Raw genomic sequence first — 27,509 nt, 5'->3', positions numbered from 1 at the left:
TGCTTGTTCTGTGAGACACGCCCACTGGGTGGGCCTGCACCCGGTTTCTGCAGCACCTCTCTTTGTGAAAGTGGTGAATAGTAGAACCTTTCTATTTTATAGTTTGGAAGCCTATTTCTGCCACTTGAAAAAAACCTGTAAAATTATGAGAAACACAGGCATAATTATGAGATATAAATTCAAAGAGCATCAGGCACAGAAAAAAATACTTACTTTTATCCAGTACCTGAGTGGTGCAACAGGCTAGTGTAACTGTTCATATGTGTGTATCTGTCCACAATAACTCATTAACAGGTAAGCATATTTTCACCAAACATGGTAGGAATATTTATTGGGAGAATGTCTCGAAAAAGTTACATTTTGGAGCAGATTAGTCAAAGATCAAAGTCAAGGTAGCCAAAAATATACTAAGAAAAACACATTTTCCTGCATATCTTTGCAACCAATTAAGCTAGATGGGTGACCTAATGCTTGTATTGATCAGTTAATTAGTATTCATTATGTGGCATCAATGAAGCAATGTGACATCACTAAAATATCATTAGATGATTCTATAATTGGAAATTAAAGGATATTAATGCAACCAACAGGGATACAGAAGTGACATCATTGTTCTGCATTTCATATATTCACAATGTATTGTTTATATACATTTTGAAGAAGATGAAGAAGAGCTCAATATAGGCCCAGTGTGGGACGCCAGTCCATCACACATTACTTCCCCAGCCAAGGCCCGTACCCATTTACAGCTGGATGGAGATAATGCATCTGAAGTGTCTTGTCCAAGGGTGCAGATGGATATCATGACCGGGAATCAAACCCAGGTCTACATATTGATAGCCAAACTCCTTATCCTGCTTAACAACCTGAAAAACACATAATATCACTGTGTTTGTTGTATTTGACCAGATGTGATGAGAATTTAAGCTTCGATTTTGTTTCTGACCCTTCTTATTACAAAGTTTATTCCCCTAAAAAATGATTTTGATGACCAATTCGGTAGACCTGCTGGAACACACATATACAACTCCACACTCAGGGGGAAGAGGAGTAACAGGAAGACTGAGGATGGGAAGGCGAGGAAGAGTAGTAGCCAGTAAACCAGTAGCGAGCAGTATTTCTGCTATATTTGAGTATTTGTATTTGCAAATTGTTTTTACTTTCACTTTTTATACTCTGTGTGCTTCTTACCCTGTGTGCTTTGGGATTAATACAATTCTATCTAATCTAATGTGATCTAATCTACTCTGAAACACTTGCACCAAGACATGTGCTTGTGTAGAAAAGTTCAATTTAAATTGAATTACACAAGACAAACACACGTTTTTGTTTTGTTTGTTTTTGTTGTTTTTGGGGTGATTTTTAAAATCAGATCTTTTTTTTTTTTTAAGTATTTCTTTGACGTCACGGTTTCCGTGAAGGGCCCTTTAAGGTTGCCAGGGGTGACGGACTCACATGTCAGAACAAGGAGAATTGACGTCAGTGGCGGCTGCTGATTGGTTCTCAGCTGTATCCTGTGGGGCAGCGGTCCAGATCTCGGAGAAAAAAAAAAAAAACTCGAAGCGAGGAGGATCTGGTAACGGTTCGCGTTGACAAATATCACCCATCCCGAGTCGGTGTTGACAGACTCGGCAGGAATTTACAGTTTCTTGTGAGTATCAGTGTTTTCGAGCTGGTGACCTCTGGATAGGAGAAAATTGTTTCCTCCGTCTCGCGTTTGTTTATGATACAACTCAAGATGGCGTCATTGGAGGAGAGCTTTGCCTTTGCATAGAGCTAAGCTGCTAAGCGTCAAATTAAAGACTCTCAGCACAACGTTTACCAGCAGTACTTCCACCGAGTCGTTGTTAATGTTATTTGCCGATATTAGAATTTGTTTGAAGATGGTATTTCAGCTCTGCCGACTGACTTGCTTTGCTGCAGCCGTCACCCTCCTTTCTGACCTACGCTGTTTGACAGACAGACATTTGCTTTTATTCCTCGCATTGACAACACAGTTGTTTCTTACTCCACACGAATATTTAGAGGAGTTACTTTTAAGCAGGTGTCACACTAAATCATGCTGCCCATAAGAATATGTGACCTAAATATATGGAGTTAATTGTGACAAATTCCTAAGTAGCAAAGCCCCACAATTTTTTGTGAAGCTTGAGGGTGAAATGTATGAAAAGATCTGACCTATGTATCGTAGGGTGCATTATGTTCTGACTTTAACAGCTCTCAAGCTGCGTGACCCCATCTGAAAACTGCAGGCACCATTTTTGGTATGAAGCATCTGCAGGTCCAGAACCCTGATGTATAGTTTCATGTGCAGTGTTGTCTTGAGGCCGTCTCCCATTGTTGGTTTCTCTACTGATTACTAATTTCTCTACTGATTTCAAAATTGAGGAAATGGGGCCCATTTTAAAAAAAAAAATGTAGGCAAAATTCATATTATCAAATAATATACCTCTACTTACATTCGACCGATTATTGCTGACTACACCTGAGTCCACACAATTCCCATTACGCGATTGTTTTCGTGCATGCGCAAAATACTACTTTCTGCACTTCTCCAAAAACCTACAATGTTTCTGTTAACGCCTCAAAACTGCATTTTGTTGATGACCGTGACATGCTTCTCATAGGTTTCATGTTGTGGATGAGGATCAAAAGGTTGCTTCTGCTCAGAAAAGTGTAGTCCCCTATTACTGCACATTGTAGGGACGAGACAATCTCCCGATTGAGGCCTGCATGCACATTCCATCGATGCGTGTTTATCGTTGTGCACAGTGTGCAGAGGATTCCCCACAAAGATCGCTTTTTTCATTGTCTCACTGGGGTATTTCCCATGGAATTCCTTGTAATGACGCAGGCAGGAAGTTCCTCTTTGACCTCGTTTTTGTCCGATTCAATTCTGCCGTTTCTTTCATGTACTTCGTTCGTGCTGAAGATTTTGCTCAACTTTACCAAGCGTAAAAAACACGATTGCCTTTACAGCACTCATTCAAAGGTAAGTAGCCCTAAAATATAATATTTTGTCGACATAATGATGGAGTTTCATGACAATCCAATATTGAGAACGTGGTTTTTGAGAACGTGAAAATGACCGTGCGTAATTGATCGACAGGAAAAAATATATGGATTTTTTTTTTTTAGACTAAAATTACCATAACTTGCTTATTTCTTATCCAATCTTGGTGTCAGTTTCTTTGTTTTTTTCATGCTCTATCAATTGTACATGTAAAAAGAACAATTTATGGACTTTCATTTTTTGTCTCGTCCCTACACATTGTACCCAAACTGTGCGCTTTTGTCTCCTATTACACAAGATTACCCCCAATCTCCATCAGGTGGATCCAGTTGACATTTTGTGGATCACGATTTATCCATGCATCACAAATTGCTTTCAAACATGTTCAAAACTTTCCAGATTGCTCACAGTGTTCTACAATGCTACGTGTACCACAGATCACACCCGATTTCGGTGTCCTTTTGTATATCCGGGATTGTATTTTCTCTCAAAAAATTGTAGACAATCTGCGATCAAAAATTTTCAGTGGGAGACCACTAGAGCCAGACCAATATATCGGCCAGCTGATATTATCGGACGATATAAGCCCTTTTCAAAGTACTCACTATCGGCCGAAATTTTGCCGATAGAATGCCGATAATTTCTCATAAACAGAACAGTTACTGAAATAATGTTTGTGTCAGCAATGTAAAATGTACTTACACCGTTTGTCCAGTAGATACAGCTCTGACTCCATTCAACAGAGAGCTGCTTACACCCCTGCTTAAATGTGTTCATCACCGGCCCCCGTAGTTCGCCGTCACAGTGCACTGATCAGCTGACAAAAGCATACAAGTAAGTTTATAGTAAATTCCTTTGGCTGCTCCCTTGTTTGCACTTGGGGTCGCCACAGCAAATCCAAGGTGGATCTGCATGTTGAATTGGCACAAGTTTTACACCGGATACCCTTCCTGACGCAACGCCACATTACATGGAAGGATGTTGTTTGTAATAACTTTGCGATTACATTCACCCCACATTTCTCCCGCTTCAGTTCAACTCAGTTTAATTATCTCAGTTTATGTAGTAATGTGTCAAATGTGCTTCATTGCGTCGGTCACGCTTTTTATTACGCCCACGTTGTGTAGACCTTATTTCTAGCTTGAAAAACTTTTGTTTACTGCTAAGAGGTTGAAACATTCAGATTCGCTGGTCGTCCGGAAGGGTTCTGGGAATTACTGCCATTCACCATTAACCCTCTGGGGATGACGCCGTCGTATACGATGGCTGGGACCAAGCTTTACTAAATTGTAAATAACTTTTTAATGATATGAGATAGAACCTTTTTTTTTTTTTTTTTTTTTTTCTTTGTTAAAAAGTTAACTCCGCGGACTTTCGATCCACCGTCAGCCATCTTGGTACTCCTCATAGAAGATGTGTGATGACGTGCGCAATGTGAGTGTCCAATCTGGATTGTTTCTCCATCACATGGCTTTCCAAAATCCAATCGTAGGGAAGATTTACCTCACGTGATATGGCAAAGATCATTTTCAGGAGTGATATCTTACTAGTTTGCCCGTTTGAATAGCCCCCTCACTGCTCCAGTTGCATTTTTGCATTTTTTGAACTTGAAAATTCTTCTCTGTTATAAAGTTAATCAGTATGAGGACAAAGCTTCAGCTTTTAGCTCATACCTTTTTTGTTAAGGGTCCACAAAAGAACATTTTATTCATTAAAAAAAAAATTATCGGCTGATTTATTGGCTATCGGTAAATCACCCGATTTATCGATTATTGGCATTTTTCTCATCCAAATATCGTTATCGGCATCGGCCTCAAAAAATCCATATCGGTCGGGCTGTAGAGACCACCCTTAGTTGTGGTGCCAGTATAAATTTTATGGGGTTTCAAAAAGCCCCAGAATCCTTTACAGTATTTATTAGTTCAGGTGTAACATAGCTTGCTAAACAATTTTTGGGGAGCCATCAGCCGCATTGAGCTGATTAACAGCAGTGCTGTTACTTGGACTGAGCCATATACATCATCAAGTAAACAGGCTGTGCCAAGTAACACTAGCAGTAATTTTTTGGGACCATATACCCCCTCCTGTTTTTGCTCTGTGTTGAGAATTTATTTTCCCTTTTGTCACAGCAGATGACAAAACGGTGGATTGGGATAACACAGTTAGTAGAAGTGAAACGGGGCAGTGCAACTGTGACTTGACCTGTGTGGGTTGACTAAATGCCACTGTCCAATGTCTGGGCACATGTGTGAACAGTGGCGTCACACTGAATTCATCTCAGTTTGCTTGACGTCTCCCAGTAATGACTTGTGTGGTTCAAAAGGGGGGGAAGGCACAATGGTGGCATTTTTTTGTTGTTGTTGTTGTGTTCTGAGCTGTTCAATCCAGTGAGGAATTGAGAAGGCCATCAGACAAAAGATAATTTGCTATAGATTGCCCAAAGTTGAATGCAGGAGAATGCTTGTGGCTCGGCAAATTCACAGAGAAGGTGAAACAAACAAGGAAACTTGCATATCAGTGGCTTTCCTAGGAGGTCGTTACTGTGATGTTTTGTCTCACTGTCTCTTTTAAGCAGTTTCTAGTCTTTTAACTTTATTTTAAAGGTTTTTTAGGTATAATTGTAGGTCGTTGCTATTGATACAGTACTGTACGCAAATCGTGAATTGCTATTGGTACAGCAGCACCCATTGTTATTTAAACTACCTGCTGTCACAGTTCATGCACAACCCTAACCCTAAATTTGTCCATTGTTTCCTGTACATCTTCAATGCCTCTTTATCTCCCAATAATCGCAGCAGTTCATTGGATGTCGTATGTGAAAAAGAATATTTTACCACTTTACCATATCAATAGCCACTTAGGGCCTAGTTCAAAAATAATGAAGCCAAAGTGTGACATAACCATCAAAATTTAAAAGTGTTCTTTTTTGTGAAATGTTATTTTAGATATGGTTATATATCAGAGTTTCAATATTTTTATTGTTCTCGGTTCAGTCATTGCTAGAAATTATCAGTGCATATATATACTATAATGTGCTAGAGCGTAACGCTTGCGACAACAGTTGGAGGTATCGTCTTTAGTCTGCAGAAGTCTGAAACAAAGAAATTCTGTCTATTAGTTCCTGGTATTATTGAACAAGTAATGTAATTATTCTATTGAAGCAGAGTAAGAGATATAGCTAAGGTTTTGACACAAATAAATGAAAGAATCTCAGCGTTATGCTTGTGACAGTTTTACCTTGCTTTAGAAACATGATGTTTTTTCTAGGAAATGACATTTCTACCTTTACAAAAATGTATTACTGTGTGTTAGTATGAAGCACAAACAAACAAACTGATAAAATACAAGGTTATTTCTTTAACATTCAACTTTAAATGATAATGCTAAATATCAGTGTCACACAAAATTGATGGAAAAAGTGCTTTTTTGGGGTAAATTTCGTGCGTATCTCTGGAGCCGTGCAGAATTTTTCCATAAAATTTTCAGTACCTGTCAAAGAGAATTATAGGCAACTCACAGATAAATCTGGATGGTGCTAAATAAAATAATGGCTTGAGGGCAATAAATATTTATTGCCCTCAATAAATTGGTTACATTTAGTATGTTTTCTTGCCGTGAGCTCCAAGATGGTTCATTAGACCAGTGATTCCCAACCGGGGTGCTGTGGCATCCTAGGGTGCCGTGATCGATCGTCAGGGGTGCCGTGGGCAATTATCAAATATCACCATTATCGGGTGTATGTGCTGTAATAGTGTGGCAGATGATGTAATGCTCTTTTATTCCAGTAGATGACAGCAAAGCGCGTGCAGTAGCGCTGAGCCGTGTGCCGACAAGGAGGCGTGATCGCCATTTTAATTCCGGGCAAGTTAGTGATTTGTGTGCATAGAAGTTCACTTAGTCTCGTCAAGAAACAGGTGGAATATGCCAGAAAGCTGCGCATGTTGGCAAAGTCACAAATGGAGGAACAAGGGAGACAATATTTCCTTCCATAAGTAAGTGGGTTTGGTTCTTCTTGTCACTTTGTCCGTGATATTTGGATGATAAACAGCTGTATGTCTCCTGCCGTGCCTGTGTCGCCCGATGACACGGATCATTAATTTCACTTATGTCTAGTTGATATTTTCCACTGCTACACCAATGTCTAGTTAAAATTCTTGTCGTTAGTGACTAAAAATTGTTTGACAAGACTGGGGAGTTTTTTTTTTTTTTTTTTGCACCTTAAAATAATGAGATTAATGACCCGCGCTGTGCTGCCACACACACAGAGATGTGCACACACACACCGCTGACTTCATGAATGAAACTTGGTCAATAAAGGATAATTGTGTAAAAATATAATATATATATAAATGTATTGTAATGGTTTTAGGAGCCACGCTGCATTGAACAGCAGCTGCAGCTCAGCCGAGCAGCGTAGCTTATCAGCGCAGATCCGTGTAACTTTCAACACTAATATTTGTGAATGTGTGTGTGTGTGTGTCAGAGTAAGTTTAATACTTTCCTGACATAATTTAATTTTACTTGCTCGATATCCAGGACAAAATGGCATTTTAACACGTATTTTGCGAGCATTTTTCTGTGTGTTTAGTCACGAATCTCCTTTGAAAATGCATTAACATCCGGGTACTTCGTCAGTATTTTGCCCGGTTAGGAGACGTCATGTCGCTTTCCATGAAGGGACCTTTTTGTTTAGTGTGCAGCAATGGGACTGCGCTCTCTAGTTCTTATATACAGCTCCATGACTATAGTATACTATGTTACGTCATATCTGTACCGCACGTGTTGCTAACGCGCTAACGCACCATGTAGAGACAGTCGAGTTAGTGGTGCGTGACATGTGACATGACAGTGGTGTGCCGCAGGATTTTGTAAATATAAAAAGGGTGCCGCGGCTCAAAAAAGGTTGAAAATCACTGCATTAGACCAATCTTTGATAGGCTTGTCCACATTCATGACAAGAAAGACTTGTTCCACAGTTTACAGGAGACCAAACTTCGTGATCTGGTGCTGACCTTGTCATACATTTTGTTCCTCTTAATGTCTTGAAGGTGTCATTGTTGAAAGCGATCAAGTTGCTTTGCTTGATATGATGTGCATGGGTTGTTCATGTCTCAGGTTTTGTAGGGCAAGGAGGTTAGGACATCTGCTTGGCAGGAACTCTGTCAGTCAGTGCTAGAACGATAGCTCTGTGTAATGTGTCCGGCAGCTGAAACAGTTGTAAGAATATCTCGTATGTGGTAGAAGTCTGGACTAACTGTAAATGTGTAACTGGAAGTGTGGCAAGACTAGCTACTGGTATTTGATGCGTCTGTGTCCAGGCTTCTAGCAACAGCCAATAAAGTATGTATGTACTGCTGAGTACACATGGCAACTACAAATATTTCATACCTCCATCAAAAACTAATGATTCCAGATTTTGCATTATAATTGTTGTTGTAATTTATATTAGTCCCATATTTTGCGTCATATTTGGACATCATCAGATGCGTTTTTATTAAAATATGCCATTAAAAACAACAACAAACAAAATCAATCAATCATTTGCATTAAATGTATTTTCTTTGGTGGAATATGTATGGTTTCATCATGGTTATCATTGGAGTTTGAGAAATGTATTGAAATGTCAAATGTGCCATCCCAATATGTTAAAGACAGGGATGGCACCATACCACTTTTCACAATACAGGTAATGGAACCTTCAGTATCTGTCAATACCAATCTCATTTCTTTTTCTTTGTCTTAAAGCAACTCATCTGTTCAACACATCTCTCTATGTACTTTGCTAACCTACCCATCTAATAAAACATGAACTTAAACTGTGAAATGAATATTGTACTTTCTGAAAGGAAAACATACACAGCTAGAGCCTGACTGATATGGATTTTTTGAGGCCGATAACGATATTTGGATGAAAAAATGCTGATAATCGATAAATCGGCTGATTTGCCAATAGCCGATAAATAAGCCGATATTATTATTATTATTATTTATTTTATTTTTTTAATGAATAAAATGTTCGTTTTGGACCCTTAACAAAAAAGGTATGAGCTAAAAGCTGAAGCTTTGTCCTCATATTGATTAACTTTATAACAGAGAAGAATTTTCAAGTTCAAAAAATGCAAAAATGCAATTGGAGCAGTTAGGGGGCTATTCAAACGGGCCAACTAGTAAGATATCACTCCTGAAAATGATCTTTGCCATATCACGTGAGGTAAATCTGCCCTATGATTGGATTTTGGAAAACCATGTGAGAACCAATTCCATTTGGACACTCACATTGCACATGTCATCACACATCTTCTATGAGGAGTACCAAGATGGCCGATGGTGGATCAAAAGTGGAGTTAACTTTTCAGCAAAAAAAAATAAAAGTAGGTTTCTGTCTCATATCATTAAAAACTTTACAATTTAGTAAAGCTTGGTCCCACCAAGCTTTACGCCGTTGGCCCCAGAGGGTTAATAGCGAATGGCAGTAATTCCCAGAACTCTTCTGGACGACCAGTGAATCTGAATGTTTCAACCTCTTAGCAGTAAATGAAAGTTTTTCATAAGGTCTACACAATGTGGGCTTAATAAAGACCTTGACCGATGCAATGAAGCACATTTGACACATTACTACATAAACTGATTTAATCAAACTGAGTTGAACTGAAATGGGAGAAATGTGGGGTGAATGTAATCGCAAAGTTATTACAAACAGCATCCTTATAAACTTACTTGTATGCTTTTGTCAGCCCATCATTGCACTGTGACGGTGAACTACGGGGGCCGGTGATGAACACATTTAAGCAAGGGTGTAAGCAGCTCTCAGTTGAATGGAGTCAGAGCTCCATCTACTGGACAAACGGTGCAAGGACATTTTATATTGCCGACACAAACATTATTTCAGTAACTGTTCTGTTTATGAGAAATTATCGGTGTTCTATCGGCAAAATTTCGGCCGATAGTGAGTACTTTGAAAAGGGCTTATATCAGCCGATAATATCGGCCGGCCGATATATCAGTCGGGCTCTATGCACAGCCCCTGACGTGACAGTACAGAACTCTCCCTTTTTTTAATTTTCAAAGCGTTGATTGCCGAGAGCTCCTGAAAGAAATTTTATGTGTATGCATAATGACAATAAAACTCTATCAAAGACTCTCACTGGATCAGATTTTTACATTTTTTAAAAACAATTTCTGATATCTAGTCCAGACTTTGTTGTTGTTGCTTTGTCAATATAATACCGATACTAATCTAAAATGTTGGCTCATGCATCCCTAGTAAACCGTGATCCATAATCCACAGATGGATAGTAGGCCTGCGCAGTTTAGCCGGTTTATCTGGTACATTGTATAATTTTGACCGACGGTAGAGATTTGGACTCCACCGACTAATCGTGATAACGGCCATGGAGTTTTTCGATCCAGGCAAACTCCTCTGTGAAGCGGGTGTGTGTGTGTTTTTGCTGCAGTGGAGAGGGGTGTTCTGAGACGCCTATTCTGTCGCTGATATTTACAAAGTCATTGTTTATTTATTTCAACCGACGCACTGGGGGAAGGCGGAGGCTATGTCACGACCTGAATCAAACATTTGAGAAAGCACCACGTTAAATAACACAAGGATTTTTTAATCGGATTAGAAAGACAAAATCAGACAGGTAACGTCAATTTAATATTGAATTTAAAATTGAACGTTGCAACTTGCTGAGTCACAATAAACTTTGTCATGTTAAAAATGTATAAAATATAAACAAAAACGAGCACCACCCAATAGGGCTGAAACGATTCCTTGAATAATTTGAGTAATTTGATTACTAAAATGCTTTGAGGCAACATTCTCTGCTTTGAGGCTTTGTTTAATTCACTGCTAATGTGCGCGATACATGCATAGCGCGCCGTAAAGCGTATGCGAAGTGTGGAATGCAAAATGGAGACGGATGGAGATGAAAACATTGAGCGGCAGGGAGCACAAAATATCCCACGGAGAAAGCGTCAGAAACTGTCGGACCATTATCAATTAAACTCAAAGCAAAACATAGTACAATGCGTTTACTGCAACACGGAATTAGCTTTCCATAACAACACTTCTTCCATGCTACAGCACCTGAGCTGAAACACGTTTGTTTTTGTCACATGAACGCTCCACTGAGGAAACAAGATTAGTCCGATTATTTACCCAGACTGACAACAAGTGAGTAAAGTAAGTACTTTTATGCACTTTTTTTTTAAAGGCATTTTGTGAATGCAGAAACGTGCGGTCCCATGATATATTAAACAAACGTAACCTGACACACTCTCCACTGTGGAAACAAGATTAGCTGCCCAATCAGTGAGTCAGAGTCTGACGATTTAGCCAGACTGACAACAAATATGAGTAAAGTAAGTACTTTTACGCAATTTTTTTGTGGTTTCTTGAGGCATTTTGTGAATGTAGAAATGCGCTCCGACCTCAAAATGCGCTTCTGTGACGTAAACCAAATGTACTCTCTCTTTTTCTGTGGCGTTAAATGGCAGCCGGCATCCTTATTGTTGCATTGCTGCCACCTTCTGCATCAGTCCATTATAGCAGTACTAAATCCCTTCAAGTCCAGTGTCTTTTAGGTATTTAAAAAGCCAACACTTCCCCCTTCCACTTTAATTTAATCTTTATTTAACCAGGTTAGTCCCATTGAGATCAAGATCTCTTTTACAAGGGAGACCTGGACAATGATAAAGTTTCCAATTCACCTAACCTGCTAATCCTGTATCTAAAATACTTCCAACAGAAACCTCTTTCAGGCCTAATATGGCAGTATGTTTTTTTTTTTTTTTGGTCATCTTTTTTTTTGTTGTTGTCTTCAAAATTAATCCAGAATATGCCACTGCCACTTAAATGGACTCTTTTTCTTTCTTTAAAGAAGCAGCTACCAGTTAAATTATGCCACCAAAGCCTGCCAATAAAAATGTTTAAGAGGAGTTGAATTGGTTGTTCATTAAACTGACTTATCATTTTCTCTGTCAGGTATAACTGTTAAATTAAGCTTAAGTAAATTACTGAAATTAATTTTTTTTTATCCGAATACTTGATTAATTGCCAGAATAATTACTAAAATAATAATTCTAAAATAATCGATAGCTGCAGCCCTACCACCCAATTTGTCTTCTATATTGCATTTACACGTTGAACTTAAAGACATATGGAATTTTTAAATTGGGTTTGACACCCCTAAGTTTGAACCTAAACATGTCTATTATCAATTCTTGAAGCCATACTTAACAGTTTGCTTACATTATTTTATAAGTACAAACATTAAATTTCAGCCAATTTCACACGTGACATTTGGACAGTGGTTCTCAAACTGGTCCTCAAGGACCACCTAACCTATACTTTGTCCATCTCGTCCTGCTCTGACACAAGCTAATTAGCTCATTCAGGTGTGTTTTTGAGCGATTGCACACCTGAATGAGTTGATTAGCTTGTGGCAGAGCAGGGAGAGATGGAAAATGTGTCCCTGAGAACTGGTTTGAGAACCATTGCTTTCGGAGATGCGACCCTCCAAAGATGTCTTCCTGTTGCCCTCAGAGGCACAGTCAAGGTTGCTCACATCACAAGTATAAGCATTCATGTGGAAAGTTAATATCATTTATCACTTAGTTATTCTCACAGTAGTTTCAGATTTAGACAGGCCTGACAAGTTTCCCCCCATGAGCATAGATGGTAAATTGGATAAAGGTTATATCTGGACAAACTCATCTTTTGGTGACATGATCAGTAATCTGCCCTGGGCTCTTGTCAGATTAGAAGTGATCTCATCCCGTTAGAACTGTTCATATGCGTGATGCACAGCATTTATTCATCCAGAGTATATGCACATTGTTTATGGCAAGTCATTACAGGATTTCCTATTTCTAAGCACACAGCGAGCACAGGCTTAGAGCTTTCTCAAGAAGGTTATATCACAGAGGCTGATCAGATGATCTGGGATCTGTCCAGCTATTTTGCTCAGCAGTAGTGTCGCGGAAACTTCAAGCGAGCAAGTGTTGTATTACAGTCGCCTTCATATTCACATTTAATCTAAAAACAGGTGTTTATGTCTGTGTGTGTGATTAGTTACAGCCACTGTCTCTGCAAGAACAGACTGCATTCAGGCTGGTGACAAACTTCCATATTTTAAAGTAAGTGGACCCGAGGCAGACTCTGCGTCTGTCCTAGTTTGTCGCCTGCGGTCTGAAATTTGTGAACATACCATTTCTCTCCTGTCACAGAAGCAGTCAGGCTCCCATAGTGCCAAAACAACACTGTAGCCACCTGTGCTTCCTCACTCTGGTTCTGTTTCTCTCACGCGCGCTCATTTTCTGTTTCACATAAGAACACAGAGTCAAAGCAACTCCACACGCTCATTTATGATGGAAAACAGTGTTGTACACTGATGGGCTGAAATCTTGCTGCGTTATTTACATTATTCCCTCCTCTGCCCCCCCCTCCAGTTTTAAGGTTAAAAGGTCACAGATCAGGGTCAAGGTTGTCGTCATGGCATCTGGAAGCACGAGCAGTGAAGAGGAGCGGAGTCTTCGGGAGTGCGAGCAGTATGTGCAGAAACACAACATTCAACAGCTGCTGAAGGACTGTATTGTCCAGCTGTGCACCTCCAGGCCGGACCGGCCCATGGCCTTCCTCAGGGAGTACTTCGAGAGGCTGGAGAAGGTTTGTCTATTCCCAGCAAGAAAGAGAAAAGAGAGCAGATCATCATTTAAAGAAAGAGGAGCATTATATTGTTGTTGTTTTTTTATACCAGCCATGTTGTTTCTAACAAGCAGACGTTTTGTTATTTATAGCAACTACAGTGAATCTGATTATCTCAATGTGCTACTTTGATGGTGTTTTTAACAAATTATGCTATTCATGTTTTGGCTTTAAAGAAAAGTCTTTCAGCTGGGGCTGCAACTTAGTTATTTTCATAATCAGAGTTCCACTTTGTTTTGTTTTTTATAAAGTCAAAAGATTTCAAAGATTTATAGTCCAGTAATATTGCTTTTTTGGGGTGGGGGGTGGTGGTGGTGTTGAGTAACAGGAGGTTGAAAGCTGAGAATTGCATGGTGCTATCTTTTGAGCGTCATCAGCAGCACACTAAAAATTCCCATGCAGCCTCTTTGAGCTTTTCCTATTACGGCATCATACAAACAGCCATAGGAATTCTGAAATATGCATCTTCGATATGCCCTTTGCTCACATAATTCTAAAGTACGAGTAACGTCATAATGATGAAAGCTGAAGGAGGATAGATGGGGACTTTTAGTAAATTATCAGGGGAGGTGATGGTCTAGTGGTTAAGGTGTTGGGCTTGAGTCCAGAAGATCATGGGTTCAAATCCCTGCCTGACTGGAAAATCACTAAGGGCTCTTGGGCAAGGCCTTTAATCCCCTATTGCTCCCGGTGTGTAGTGAGTGCCTTGTGTGGCAGCACCCTGACATCGGGGTGAATGTGAGGCATAATTGTAAAGCACTTTGAGCATCTGATGCAGATGGAAAAGCGCTATATAAATGCAGTCCATTTACCATTTATCAGGGCTGCTACCAGTGGTAGGCACAGTTCCGCTAACCGCTAATTATTGAAGCTAACTTTTTTGTTATCGGAGTAGCTTTTCAGCTAACTTAAAAAACCATTAGAGGACCAGTGAGCTTCCGCTAGATTTAGATTGCAAATTTTTAGTCCGCTAACGTTTTGTTTGCTGGCATAGTAAGTAAAACTGAACGGTGAAAAACATTTGTAAACCCTAAAATCACACGTTAGTTCTTCTCTGTTGTGTTTTGCAGCAGACAGGCAGGCAGCTGTGAGGCGCTGTCTGAGGTCAACCTGACCTCAACAGAAGGGGCCTGGCTGCTATAAAAAAAAAAGGAATTTTCCTTGACAGGGTACAAAGCCCCTAAAATGAGAGAAGTCATGAAAAGAAAAGCAGATTTGACTTATGGTTTGATTTTAAAAACCAAACTAATTCCAGACGGTTTATAAAGACTTTGTCATTTTTACAAAGTGAAAAGGTCACAAATATCTTTTAGTTTTAAAGTAATGCACTAATTCTAAATGTCTGAGCATTAAAACTCACAGATGCTCAGAGGCATTATGGGAAATTGAGCCACCTAATCACTGGTTGGATGTTTAAAAAAACAAACCACACTAGTTAACGTGCCTGTTGGTTTTTACAAATAAACCTGCATTTGTAAATATGTATTTTTTTCACTTTGTTAAAAAAAAAAGGCATCTGCAAAACTGAAAATTCTGTTTACGCCTGAGTTGTCTACTTTTTTAACAACATACTGAAAATAAAATAAGGCTGTCCATCATACAGCTGCAGTAGAGTTCTAGATTAACTTGGACTATGTTTTCTTGAACCTTAAAATTGTATCGTTAATAATGCCGCCGTGCAGTTTAATCTTACTTCCAACATATATTGCTGGTAATATTAATAAATTTATATAGAAACTATTTATAATGCACCACCAAACCTACAGACTGGTACATAAGTTGTTGTGTATTTCTTCTTCTTTTTTTTTTTTTTTTGTAAATCATGGGATTTAATGGAAATATTACATACATGATTTAGGAATTACAGCCAGATTTATACACAGTGCCGTTATGTTTTAGAGGCCGTAGGTAATTGGGCAAACATTTTGGAGTATTGTCAACACAAATCACACTTTAGAATAGATTAAATTAGATAGAACTTTATTAATCCCTTGGGAAGACTCCCTCTGGGAAATTGAGGTTCCAGCAGCATTGTATAGCAGCACATATGGTAAGAAGCACACAGAGTATCAATAGTGGAAATGAGAAAACTGGCAAATGTAAATACACAAACTGGTAAAGATATATATGCTTTTTTGGGGGTGGTGGTGGGGGGGTCTTAACTAATAGTTTGAGAACTATAGGAGCAGTACAGAAAAAAGCCTATAAAATAAATGATTGTTCATTAATCACAATGCAGGTTAAAAATGAAAAATAATCATGATATTGATTTAGAGACTACACGCAAGAAGGAGACCAGTGAGGGAAGCCACCAAGGCGCCCATAACCTCTTTGAAGGAGTTATAGGCTTCTATGTCTGTGAAAACATCCTGCTCTACCCACTGCTACCTTTTTGTTTTGAGAGAGACAGCTGTGGAACAACAAATTGTTTTGTAATTAGTTGATTTGATGGGAGTGGGGAAAAATGGCAGATAGAAGCATTATTATTATTAAACTCCTTTGTCCTTCTTCCAGGAGGAGGCCAAGCAGATTCAGAACCAGCAGAAGGCCAGCAGTTCCCGTTCAGACTCCCGGGATGAGGAAGTGTCTCCACCGATGAACCCCGTGGTGAAGGGTCGCCGGCGGAGAGGAGCCTTCAGCGCGGAGGTTTATACAGAGGAAGATGCAGCGTCTTACGTCAGAAAGGTAGAGGCACTTAAATAGTCACGTGATTAGTGTTCAGCATGAAGCATTTTTGCCCACAAAATGTGTTGTGTTTCAAGGTCATTCCAAAAGACTACAAGACAATGGCAGCGTTGGCAAAAGCTATTGAAAAGAACGTGCTCTTCTCACATCTGGATGACAACGAGAGGAGGTACGTCCCTTAACTTTTTACTTTTTTAACTGAATTCTGTTCAGTCCGTCCGCTCACGGTCATGTCCCTCAACAGTGACATATTTGATGCTATGTTTCCTGTCACCTACATCGCTGGAGAAACAGTTATTCTTCAGGGTATTGTAGCTTTTTTCTTTATTTCAACATTATTGAGCTAGATTTTCTACATGATATATTAATTGCTGCTGTTGCGTGCACCCAGGTGATGAAGGTGATAATTTCTATGTTATCGACCAAGGGGAGATGGATGTGAGTACCTGATCGCTGTCAGATCTTTTTAAGGCTCAGTTGTACTTGCTGTTAAGTCCCCGAGTGACATTGCACCTCCCTTGCATTTTTCTTTTTGAAAGATACCTGATAAATGTTGGGTTTTGAGTTTTATCGTCTCTTGGGTTTCTGCCCTTCTAGGTTTATGTGAACAATGAATGGGTGACCAGCATTGGGGAGGGAGGCAGCTTCGGAGAACTGGCTCTGATCTACGGTACCCCGAGAGCGGCTACAGTTAAAGCCAAGACCAATGTGAAGCTGTGGGGTATCGACAGAGACAGCTACAGGAGAATACTGATGGTGAGCAGACGCGTTAGTCCGGGTCACCGAGTGACGCAAAGACGCATCACTGCTGAAGACGATTTTTATGTGGCAGTTGCAGAATAATTACATGGCGCTTGTAAATTCCTTGGGCGGGGGAGGGGTATAACATTTTAAGATTCTTTTCTTGTACTCAGCACTCACTCTATTTGTTCTACAACCCCTATTCCATTGAAGTTGGGACGTTGTGTAAAATGTAAATAAATACAAAATACAATGATTTGCAAATCCTCTTCAACCTATATTCAATTGAATACACCACAAAGACAAAATATTTAATGTTCAAACTGATAAACTTTATTGTTTTTGTGCAAATATTTGCTCATTTTGAAATGGATGCCTGCAGCACGTTTCAAAAAAGCTGGGACAGTGGTATGTTTACCACTGTGCTACATCACCTTTCCTTTTGACAACACTCAATAATGTTAAATATCTTGTCTTTATGGTGTATTCAAATGAATATAGGTTGAAGAGGATTTGCAAAACATTGTATTCTGTTTTTATTTACATTTCACACAATGTCCCAACTTCATTGGAATTGGGGTTGTAATTAGTGGTTACTAAAACATTGATTTTCTGGATTCTCACATCTGTGTCTTTTTATGTATATTCAATGTAATGACTGTACTTGACAGCTAACGTTTATAGAATCTGAATTCCACTTCTTACATTCACAGATACACATTCCAGATAAGAGTGTAGGTGCCATATGTGCATGGATGACTTAAGGGAGTTTGTTTTTTGCATGATTGACAATTATTATTTTGCATTATTCACAGTATTTTTTTTTTTCTATTTAATGATTGTTGCTGTAAATAGTTTGTGCTTGTTAATAGACAATGTCATTGTGTTGCTGGTTTGGAGAACTGGGTGTCTGTCAGTTTGACTTGTTGGGCTAAGTGTAGTGTGGTGCTGTGGGGGGGTGCGAGAGAGTTGGGGGTCTGACTGTTTTTCTGAATGTGTCGTATAGTCAGCTTGTGGACGTGCGGGTGCACACGAATTGGAATTTTAGAAGTTTTGAGTTGTATGTAAATGGAGTTCAGTAGTTTGTTCCTTTGAATAAGCTGCGCTGGTCCTGGGGGGTGTCCATAGTGAATTGGGACAGTCCCTCTGTGTTAAGTATTTATTTATCCACCCCCCCAATCACGACCTTTGACATACTTTGGTAATCCCTTGCGTTTCTCTGGAGCCTGTAATGTTGATGTCTATGCAGTGACATCAGAGGGATGTTTTCCAGAAGCGCCACGGTCATGCTATAGTTCTACTACAGGAGTGCTACAGTATCTGTAGTTATGCTATGATTATTTTTTTGCACTCATTGCATGATATAGTCCAGCGTGCTGACATCATCAGAGCGTGCGCTAGGCTGGTGTGTTATGTCATCACAGTGCACGAGACCAGTGTGTTAAAACCACACAGTGTGCACATACTAGACCCATACATTGTCATCAAACTGCATGCTAACTCACATTCATGATGTTTGTCACATTCTGGTTGTCAAGATTATAGACCATGAATTTCTGGGGTGTATATCTATGAAAGTGACAACGGGGCTTAAAACCGCAGTTTTTGCGAGCTTGTAAACCTGCAGTGGGATTCTGAAGACACACTCCTCTCAATTCAAACTTGTCAAAAATTAAGCCAAAATTTCTGTGATGCTGCTGCCATTTCTTTCCGGAAGGATGTGTGCAGTAGATTTTGTAGTTCAGCAATTAGAACCATATAGTGCTGTGTTAAAGTTAATAAGCGTCATAGAAAACACAATATATCAACTAAACTCCAAGTAAGAGCCTTCAGAGCAGTGGTGGGCACAACTAACCAAAAAGTTAGCTTCGATAACCATTAATCCGATAACTGAAAAGTTATCTTTCATGAAGCTAAACCGATAAACTGCAAAAAAAATTTATTTTTGTTACAGATAACCGATAACTTTTAGTATTGATTCGGGCGCGGCCACATTAGATTACTCTGTCGGTTTCTGATAAACCAGTTTCACTTTAAGCGCCGTAGGGGCTGCTGGTTAAATTCAAGGATCACAAACACAAAAAGAACGCACGAAAAATGAATAAAAAAATAAAACTGCAAACATTGTCATCATCTTTCAAAAGCAGTAAAACACAGTATTAGAAATCACAGTTTATCTCGGTATTAGATACACCGTCGTTTACAAACTAAAAGCTGCTGCTTTTTTCACACGCTTTGAACCCTGCGGCTTAAACAACCAAAATACGTCCATTAATGCATTGATTGGCAGAGTAAAAGACACGCAGTAAATATAAATTCTTACCTGTTAGTTTCAGTGGGGTTCATTAAATTCTGAAGAAATAATCAAGTATCTCGATTATCCAAAATGGTGTCTAAAAAAGTCTCTGTAACACAGCTGTTCTGTGAGATCTCCTCTCTCTCACCGAGTTTTGGTGATTAATTTATACCGTCAGCCACAAAGAAATAAAATAATGTTAAAATTTGTCTGTTTTGTATCTGCATCGAGCGGACGGTAACACTCACTGTAACGTCCAAAGTGAACCTGAACTACACTACCCACAATGCTCCCTGCGTCAACTGACCAATCACCTTTTGCGCTTAATGATGTCATCAGCAAGCGACAGCCACAAACACACAACAAACATACTAAAATGTTTGATTTTATGGCTTACAAACATTTCTGACCGTTAAACTTAGTTCACTTTACCAGCAAAAAAAAAATAAAAATGTTAGTGGACTGAAACTTATCGGAAGATAATCGGTCCGCTTATGGTTTAAAAGTTATCTGAAAAGCTAATCTGTTAGCAAAAACGTTGGCTTCGATAAATATAGGTTATCGGATTATCTGAACTGTGCACACCACTGCTTCAGAGTACAGATTAGTAAAGTTTACCGCAGCACAAATAATCTCAAAGTGAAGAAGTACAATATAACATATGCAAAAAGCAAAATATCTACTCCCTCCTTGACCTGTTAAGTATTTAGATTGAATCCTGGCTTTTTCAAAGATCAACTGTCAGGAAGATATAAACACGGATGTTTGAAAATAAATTTGTAAGAGACAAATTTTCATTATCTTAGATTATGACCTGTACCCAGAGTAGCCACCAGGGGGCAGTAAGACACATTTTGTCTTGATATTTCCTGCTGTCTGTCTTCATTCACTGTGTCATTGGATTCAAATGGACTGTAAAGAATGTCATTCTCTTCAGGGAAGCACTTTGAGAAAGAGGAAGATGTACGAGGAATTCCTCAGGAAAGTGTCAATTTTAGGTGGGTCATTACAAGTATATTTAATCGACATAATTCTAAAATGAAAATGGAGAGAGGATGTTCATTTTAATTATATCTGCGTGATGAAGTTGATGTGGAAATGTGCTCGCCCTCCTCAGAGTCTCTTGATAAATGGGAGCGTCTGACAGTCGCCGATGCGCTGGAGCCCGTTCAGTTCGAGGACGGACAGAAGATTGTTGTGCAGGGAGAGCCCGGAGACGAGTTCTTCATCATTCTGGAGGTATACAAGAGGAACTTTGGGGCCGTACAGCTGCACAGGTTGTTGATGTTGCTGCAGGTCAGCGGATTGTTTCAGTCCGCCGGGTGTTTGCAGACGTAGAGCAGCGCTGTCAAATTAGCACACAGAGCTGTTTGTGGAAAAGAAGCTGAACCCGGATCAACCTGTACTGCAGTGCAGTGTGAGGTCATCCAGCAGTGTGCCGCGTTAGCAGCACAAATATTTGCGTGGACCCACTGTACAATAAATACGTTGTGACCTGAAGGGTGTAATAAACTGCTTCTCCTCAATGTTTTAAGTGCAGAATTTAAAATGTGTCAAAGCATAAATGCAAATTGACCAATTTGGTAATAAAAAAAAAAAAGCAAGCAAAAATACCGACTTGTATTGAACAACAACAAAAAACCCATAAAATTTTACATGTGACAGTTATTGGTACCCTTTGAAGAATGTACAGTAGTTCATCGTGTTTACAGGCAGTTTTCTTTAGACACATGAATATATGAACACATCCAAGTCACCAAATAGGTCTTGGACTTCATTTACATGAATGAACAACAACAACAATAAAAAAAAATCCAAACCATATAGTACTGTATGATAAATCTGTCAGGAGTAGGCAGTTGTCAAAAACTGTGTAACTGTGCAAGAAGGAGACTAGTGAGGGAAGCCACCAAGACGACCAGTCTTCTGGGGCATAATTTGATGGAACTGATGAAATCTAGAGGATCTGTGGTATTACGTGGCCATGTGACCGCGGCTAGATTTCCGTACACTAGTGGAACGTAAATGCATTTTAACCTCTGGTGCATCAGATAAAAAAGATACCTTTGCCGCTGTAACACCTTCAGAGTCGTGATGGGTGGTTTCCGTCATTTGGATCCTTTTCACACGCTCAGCATGGTGGATCTGATTGTGTCTGTTTTTCTTTGACCAGGGTTCAGCAGCTGTGTTGCAGCGTCGCTCCGAGAACGAGGAGTTTGTGGAAGTGGGAAGATTAGCGCCGTCTGATTACTTTGGTAATAATTAAACACTATTACACAGATGTACTAAATGTTATGTTGTAAATGACGAAGCGCCACATGGTTCACTTCTTCAAAACACGGCCACTGGTATTCGCTTCTTGTTTATTTAAAATATATATAGATCAACTAATTTAATGACTATTGTGAACATTTGTATTAATTACTGATCATGCAGTATTTTTGTTTGGACAAAGTCGATTGAAAATGTGGCAGTTTTTTGTCATCTCTGTCCTGACTTTTTTTTCTTCTACATCGTTGATGGTTTTTCAGCTCAATCTTTTTTCCTCCAGGTGAGATTGCCCTGCTGATGAACCGCCCTCGTGCCGCCACCGTGGTCGCACGCGGCCCCCTGAAGTGCGTGAAGCTGGATCGGCCTCGTTTCGAGCGCGTCCTTGGCCCGTGTTCAGACATCCTGAAACGTAACATCCAACAGTACAACAGCTTTGTCTCGCTGTCTGTCTGAAGCTCTCTCTATCTCTTTCTCTTTCTCTCTCTCTCCCTCCCCACAGCCCTGTTCTCTCCTTTCAGATCCAGGGTCCACAATGCAATTTGCTTTTGTCACTTTCCTTCCGTTTGCTTTGTTCCGTTTTTTTTTCTTTCTTTTTTACACTGTTCATTTAGTCGTTTTCACAGGACACGCAGAGGTGACTCTTACCTGTTCACCAGCGCTTTACCAGCTGCTGTACACTACCTTGTAGGCACAGTTACATGAATTGTTACCTATGTTTTGTATGTATTTGCAGGTTATGTTTTTTTTTCTCCTCTTTTTCTTTTTGTAGACTGAACCTTAAACTCAAAGCGAGATTGTTAACAAGGTCCGACAGAAGTCGGGGGTCTCAGACTGATGAGACAGGACAGTCAAACATAACGTGGCACTCTTTGTCAGTTAGTTCCAGAGGATGGTTTGTTGCTTTTTAAGAGTTTCCTTTTTGACACCAGTTAGGTAATCAGTGTCGAGCAGAAGATAGAAACTGTAGATGGCAGGAAGCATCTCATTTTGGCAACCATTTATAGATTTAAGCTGCAGCAGTTTTGCTCCATTTGTTGTGTTTGGTCACTTTGTGGAGGGTGTCATAAGTCAATGAGGACTGTTTTTGCTGAGTTTATTATTATTATTATTATGTGAAGCTTCCAGGCTAGTGCCAAATGTTAATTAGTGTCCCAGCGCAAACAAAGCAGTGGTCCCTGACTATTTGGAGCTCCAAATCAAGAGCAGTTATTAGCTTGTTACCCTCCTGTAAATCAGTAGAATGCCCGTACAAGAACTGACTTGACTACTCAAAGAAGACAAAGTATTAAGTGAAGTGTATTTCAGTATTCCGTTTTTTTGTTTGTTTTTTAACTATACCAAATAACTTGGTCACTCTTTTGCTATCATTTCTAATCAAAATGCTATCATAGTATCCTTAAATTATCATAGTTCTGTTTATTATTATATTATTATTGAATAATGATAAACTGATGTTTTGGCTATGGTCTTGAAGTGATGGTGATCTTAAAAAAAATCTGTTTTACTGTCTTTTGTAAACACTTATTTTTCCATAAATTCTATTTTAGGTGTCCAGTGCCACAAAGTAAATAAAAGCTTCTTCTTGTAAACCGATGAAACTGTGTAATTGTGTTGTGTACGATGTTCACTGGGAGAAAACCTTTTTAAAATGGGGTTTTTATGAGATGGAGTCAAGAGTGTTTATTGATTCAGGATATCTGGAGTATTTATGTATCGAAGCGTCGCAGGTGAGCACAAGTTAAATCTGCGTTGTTGGCTGAAGCGGACTGACGCGGCAGCCGCCTCTTGTCAGATTAGTTCTTATTCTGCAGTTTGTGCTTGCTCGGCGTGATGCTGCAGGCATCTGTAAATGTGCTAGCAATGATGGCGTACAAATTTGTTTCAAAAGAAAAGTTAAACAATATAGCTTAAAGCGGCATAACAGAATTGTTGATGACATCGAGTGCAACTCATCCATTATCCTGTAATTGCATTTTTAAAAAGGATGCATGTCTGATCACACAGTAAAATCCGTATGTTTATATAACCTTTGTATAAATTAGCAGTTAAAAGTTTTAGTGGCTTAGAACCCCCCCCCCCCCCCCCCCCCCCCCCCCACACACACACACAAAGTCAAACTTAATTCACAGAATAAACGTTAAGTTAGTGGGTAAATCTTTAGCTTCACCTAGATGTTTTAGCAGTTTAGAACCACACATAAAAAGCCACGTGTATTTCATATAAGTTATTGGCTAAATCTTTAGCTTCACCCAAGTGTTTTAGTGGTTGTGAACCACACACACGCAAAGCCAAACCTAATTCATAGAATAAGTTAGCAGTGGCTACATCATCACCCAAGTGTTTTGGCGGTTTAGAACCACATACACACAAAGCCAAACCTAATTCATAGAATAAAAGTTAACAGGTAGTAGTTAAATCTTTAGCTTCACCTAAACGTTTTAGTTTCAAACCACACACAAAGCCAAACCTAATTCATATAAAAAAAAAGTTAGCGGGTAGTAGCTAAATCTTTAGCTTCACCTAAACGTTTTAGCAGTTTCGAACCACACAAAGCCAAACCTAATTCATATTAAAAAAAAGTTAGCGGGTAGTAGTTAAATCTTTAGCTTCACCTAAACGTTTTAGCAGTTTCGAACCACACACAAAGCCAAACCTAATTCATAGAATAAAAGTTAAGTTAGTGGCTAAATCTTTAGCTTCAGCCAATTGTTTTAGTGGTTGCAAACCACACACACACAAAGCCAAACCTAATTTATAGAATAATAGTTAGCTTTCAGTGGCTAAATCTTTAGCTTCACCTAAATGTTTTAGTTTAGAACCACACACTCAAAGCCAAGCCTAATTCATAGAATAAAAGTTAGCGGGTAGTAGTTAAATCTTTAGCTTCACCCAAACATTTTATTCAGTTTCGAACCACGCACAAAGCCAAACCTAATTCATACAATAAAAGTTAGCTTTCAGTGGCTAAATCTTTAGCTTCACCTAAATGTTTTATCAGTTTCGAACCACACACAAAGCCAAACCTAATTCATAGAATAAAAATTAGCAGTTTGTGGCTAAATCTTTAGCTTCACCTAAATATTTAAGCAGTTTTAAATCACACACAAGCAAAGCCAAACGTAATTCATATAATAAAAGTTGGGGGTTAATGGCTAAATCTTTAGCATCAGCTAAATGTTTAATGGTTCAGCAGTTCATTATCACAGTTAACTTTCCATCTAGCAGATTAGCAGTTATCAAGCTAACATTTAAGAGTTGTTCCCACCACTGCTCAAAATGCCTTTAGCGTAATTTTAATCGCTCTGTTGTGTGTGTGCATGCACAGGTGCATGTCAAATGTGAGAGGCCCCCCTCATAAAAACCACCACTGAGAGGACTTTATGGCCATGAGAGAAACAAAAGGACATAAAAGTACGTCTCCCTCTGAGAGTGGAATTTGAAGCCTGCTGTGTTTCACTTTCTGAATCTCCAAAAAAATGAGACTTTTCTGCTTTGGAGTCTTTGAGGAGTTCAGTCTTCACAGCTCATCTGTTTATGGCTTCTTCAGATGTACACTGATACTGTGCTCCATCCTGAAGTCTTCTATAGTGCAATAAATCAGAGCGATGTCCCTTTATCCGGCTGCTACCTGCCTGTTTCCTTCTCTGTGTCAGCTGGTTCAACAGTCTTAGGTTGAGGTATGTATTTAATAAAGTCCTTGGTGATCACCTCGTCCTCGCCCAGCCTCCTCATGCACCGACGGACAACTCGTAGGACCTTCTGTAGCCTACGGTCCAGCGCCATGAAGTGGGACTCTGTCAAGATGGGCCGCAAAGGGTCCCCGTCCAGAGACTCCTTCATGACATCACTCAGTCTGTACGCTGGCTGGGCAAGGAGATGCAACCGCGCCAGTGTGGACCTCTTGATCCTGAGAGAAGAGTAGAAGAGGAGCAAGTATGTACACCAGAAAAACAAATACTGCAGCTCACGTTTTCAAACAGTTTCTTAAAAGGGTCCATGGGGTGCCTTTAAAAATCACTTTTTCAGGTGCAGCATGCAGAGAGCAATGCAAAAGTCATTTGGAGTTTCCACCTGATAGTTACTGTTTTCACACTGAGCACCCACGTCTTTGAAATTGCAAGTAGAAGTATGCACATCTCAGCATCCATTAGCATGTAGGTCTAAAAGTGATGCGATGGTGCAAAGCTGAATGCAGTCGCGCTATAGATCAGGAAAAACTTGGTCTAAACCTGAGTGAAGTGTAATCGTGGTCTTTAAAAGGCACAATATTCAGATGTGCCTTACACATGAGGGTTCACAATACAATATTAAATGACACCTTCCTGCTTCACCTCAGGAAGCTTTGGTGGCTGCTACCTGCTAGTGCACATATTAAAGTGAACACAGATGTGCCAGTTTATCAGAAAACGTCTCGGTTATGGCTGCTTTTTAAGTAGCAGGGTGCTGTGCACCTTGGCTTTCAAACTGATGAAAGTTTTCTGGAAATTACTGGAAATCTGGGTTTTTACTCACGTGGTGAACATTTACGAGTTATTTTTGATAACACGACAGAATCCATTCATTCAGTTCCACGCCCAACAGTTGGAGGCGGTAATACTCCATGTTGGTTTTCAAGCCGCCAATAAGCGCCAAAGAAGGGTTATTTTTGTTTTGAATTAAGGGAGTTTATTAAGTTATATTTTGGGGGACTGCGCGGTGGTTCTAATGGTTTACTTTGTTGTGGACACTAAAAGTTATAAGCTGCGTTCCCCCGCGTAATCATACGTTAAGTAGATCTAATGGGTGAAGTTAAAAATGCTAATTCCATTAGCATACAAATGAGTTTAAGTTTCTGCGAGACATAACCACAAGATTAATTAGTTTGCACAACAATCTTCTGCAAATTTGTCTGAGGTGAGTGAGTAATTATAAAATAATATGTGATGTTAATGCTCTGTTGAAATTGATCAGCTAACATTAGATTTTAGCTGCAGGATGTTGAATCGATCACTGTCGAGCTGAGTGAACATTTTATATTCGTAAATTGTTCAAGCTATTTTTATTTGGCCAAGAATTTCAAAAGAGAGAATATCAATAGCTCCAAAGCTACTGCTAAAACCAGGAAAAACCAGACGTGAGTGAAGGTTGAACACACGTCAGAATCCATTCATTCAGTTCCACGCCCAACAGTTGGTGGCGGTAGTGCTCCATGTTGGTTTGCAAGCCGTCAATAAGCTCCAAAGAAGAAGGGTTATTTTTGTTTTGGGTTAAGGGAGTTTATTCAGTTATATTTTTGGGGACTGCGCAGTGGTTTTTAATGTGCCCTAAATACTCACATTGTTCTGTTTGAATTGACACTGAGAATTATTTGTCAGTTCTTTGAATTGTCATTTCCTTCACTGTGTACTGAGAGCCATAATGTATGTTTTTTTTTTTTTTTTTTTTTTGGACCAGTAGCACAATACAAATTGTATGAAAAGGCTTGGGTGGAAAAATTGACCTGACCCAACAACAACAAGAAAAAGTTTTTTTTTTTTTCTGATTTTGTTTTTTTTTTTTTTTGCTGGGTAAATAGACCCGAAAATGCACCAGAATGCATCAGAGATTTCAAATTTTTCTGGGAGGGAAACCCCAGACCCCCCAACAGGGGCTTCGGGCCTTCGGCCCTTGCCAAAAAATTTCAGTTTTTTTCCATTGCCCACTTTCATCACTGTTTAAAATAGATTAGATTAGATAGAATGTTATTGATCCCTTGGGAGGACTCCTTCAGGGAAATTGAGGTGAGATGAGAGATTATTTAATGTTATGTTCAAACCACA

The 27,509-nt window shown here is 39.4% G+C and overlaps 2 protein-coding genes across 3 annotated transcripts in view; one reads left to right on the top strand and one right to left on the bottom strand.

The window, feature by feature from the left end:
- Nucleotides 1–1,504: 1,504 nt before the first annotated feature.
- LOC117530463 (cAMP-dependent protein kinase type I-alpha regulatory subunit) lies at nucleotides 1,505–23,304 on the top strand. The gene is made up of 11 exons (XM_034193354.1): nucleotides 1,505–1,651; nucleotides 13,463–13,679; nucleotides 16,233–16,403; nucleotides 16,481–16,572; nucleotides 16,648–16,709; nucleotides 16,795–16,841; nucleotides 17,001–17,159; nucleotides 20,378–20,438; nucleotides 20,558–20,679; nucleotides 21,614–21,695; nucleotides 21,992–23,304. The coding sequence occupies exons 2-11, from the start codon at nucleotides 13,506–13,508 to the stop codon at nucleotides 22,162–22,164; spliced, it is 1,143 nt and encodes a 380-aa protein (XP_034049245.1). The 5' UTR covers nucleotides 1,505–1,651; nucleotides 13,463–13,505; the 3' UTR covers nucleotides 22,165–23,304.
- Nucleotides 23,042–27,509, bottom strand: part of fam20a (FAM20A golgi associated secretory pathway pseudokinase) — a 24,829-nt gene continuing 20,361 nt past the window's right edge. Inside the window, exons 11-12 of one of the 2 annotated variants that reach the window (XM_034193353.1) lie at nucleotides 24,718–25,618; nucleotides 23,042–24,536 (exon numbers count right to left, since the gene is read on the bottom strand). In XM_034193353.1, the coding sequence (XP_034049244.1) occupies nucleotides 25,336–25,618 (283 nt within the window). In that variant the 3' untranslated portion in view covers nucleotides 23,042–24,536; nucleotides 24,718–25,335. Of the gene's footprint in view, nucleotides 24,537–24,625; nucleotides 25,619–27,509 lie in introns of both variants that reach the window. The other variant, XM_034193352.1, reaches the window with a different exon arrangement.

Source organism: Thalassophryne amazonica, chromosome 18, assembly GCF_902500255.1.
Source record: "Thalassophryne amazonica chromosome 18, fThaAma1.1, whole genome shotgun sequence".
NCBI classification, from domain to species: domain Eukaryota; kingdom Metazoa; phylum Chordata; class Actinopteri; order Batrachoidiformes; family Batrachoididae; genus Thalassophryne; species Thalassophryne amazonica.
The sequence above is the reverse complement of the archived record's forward strand: the minus strand, read 5'-3'. Positions and strand labels throughout refer to the sequence as shown.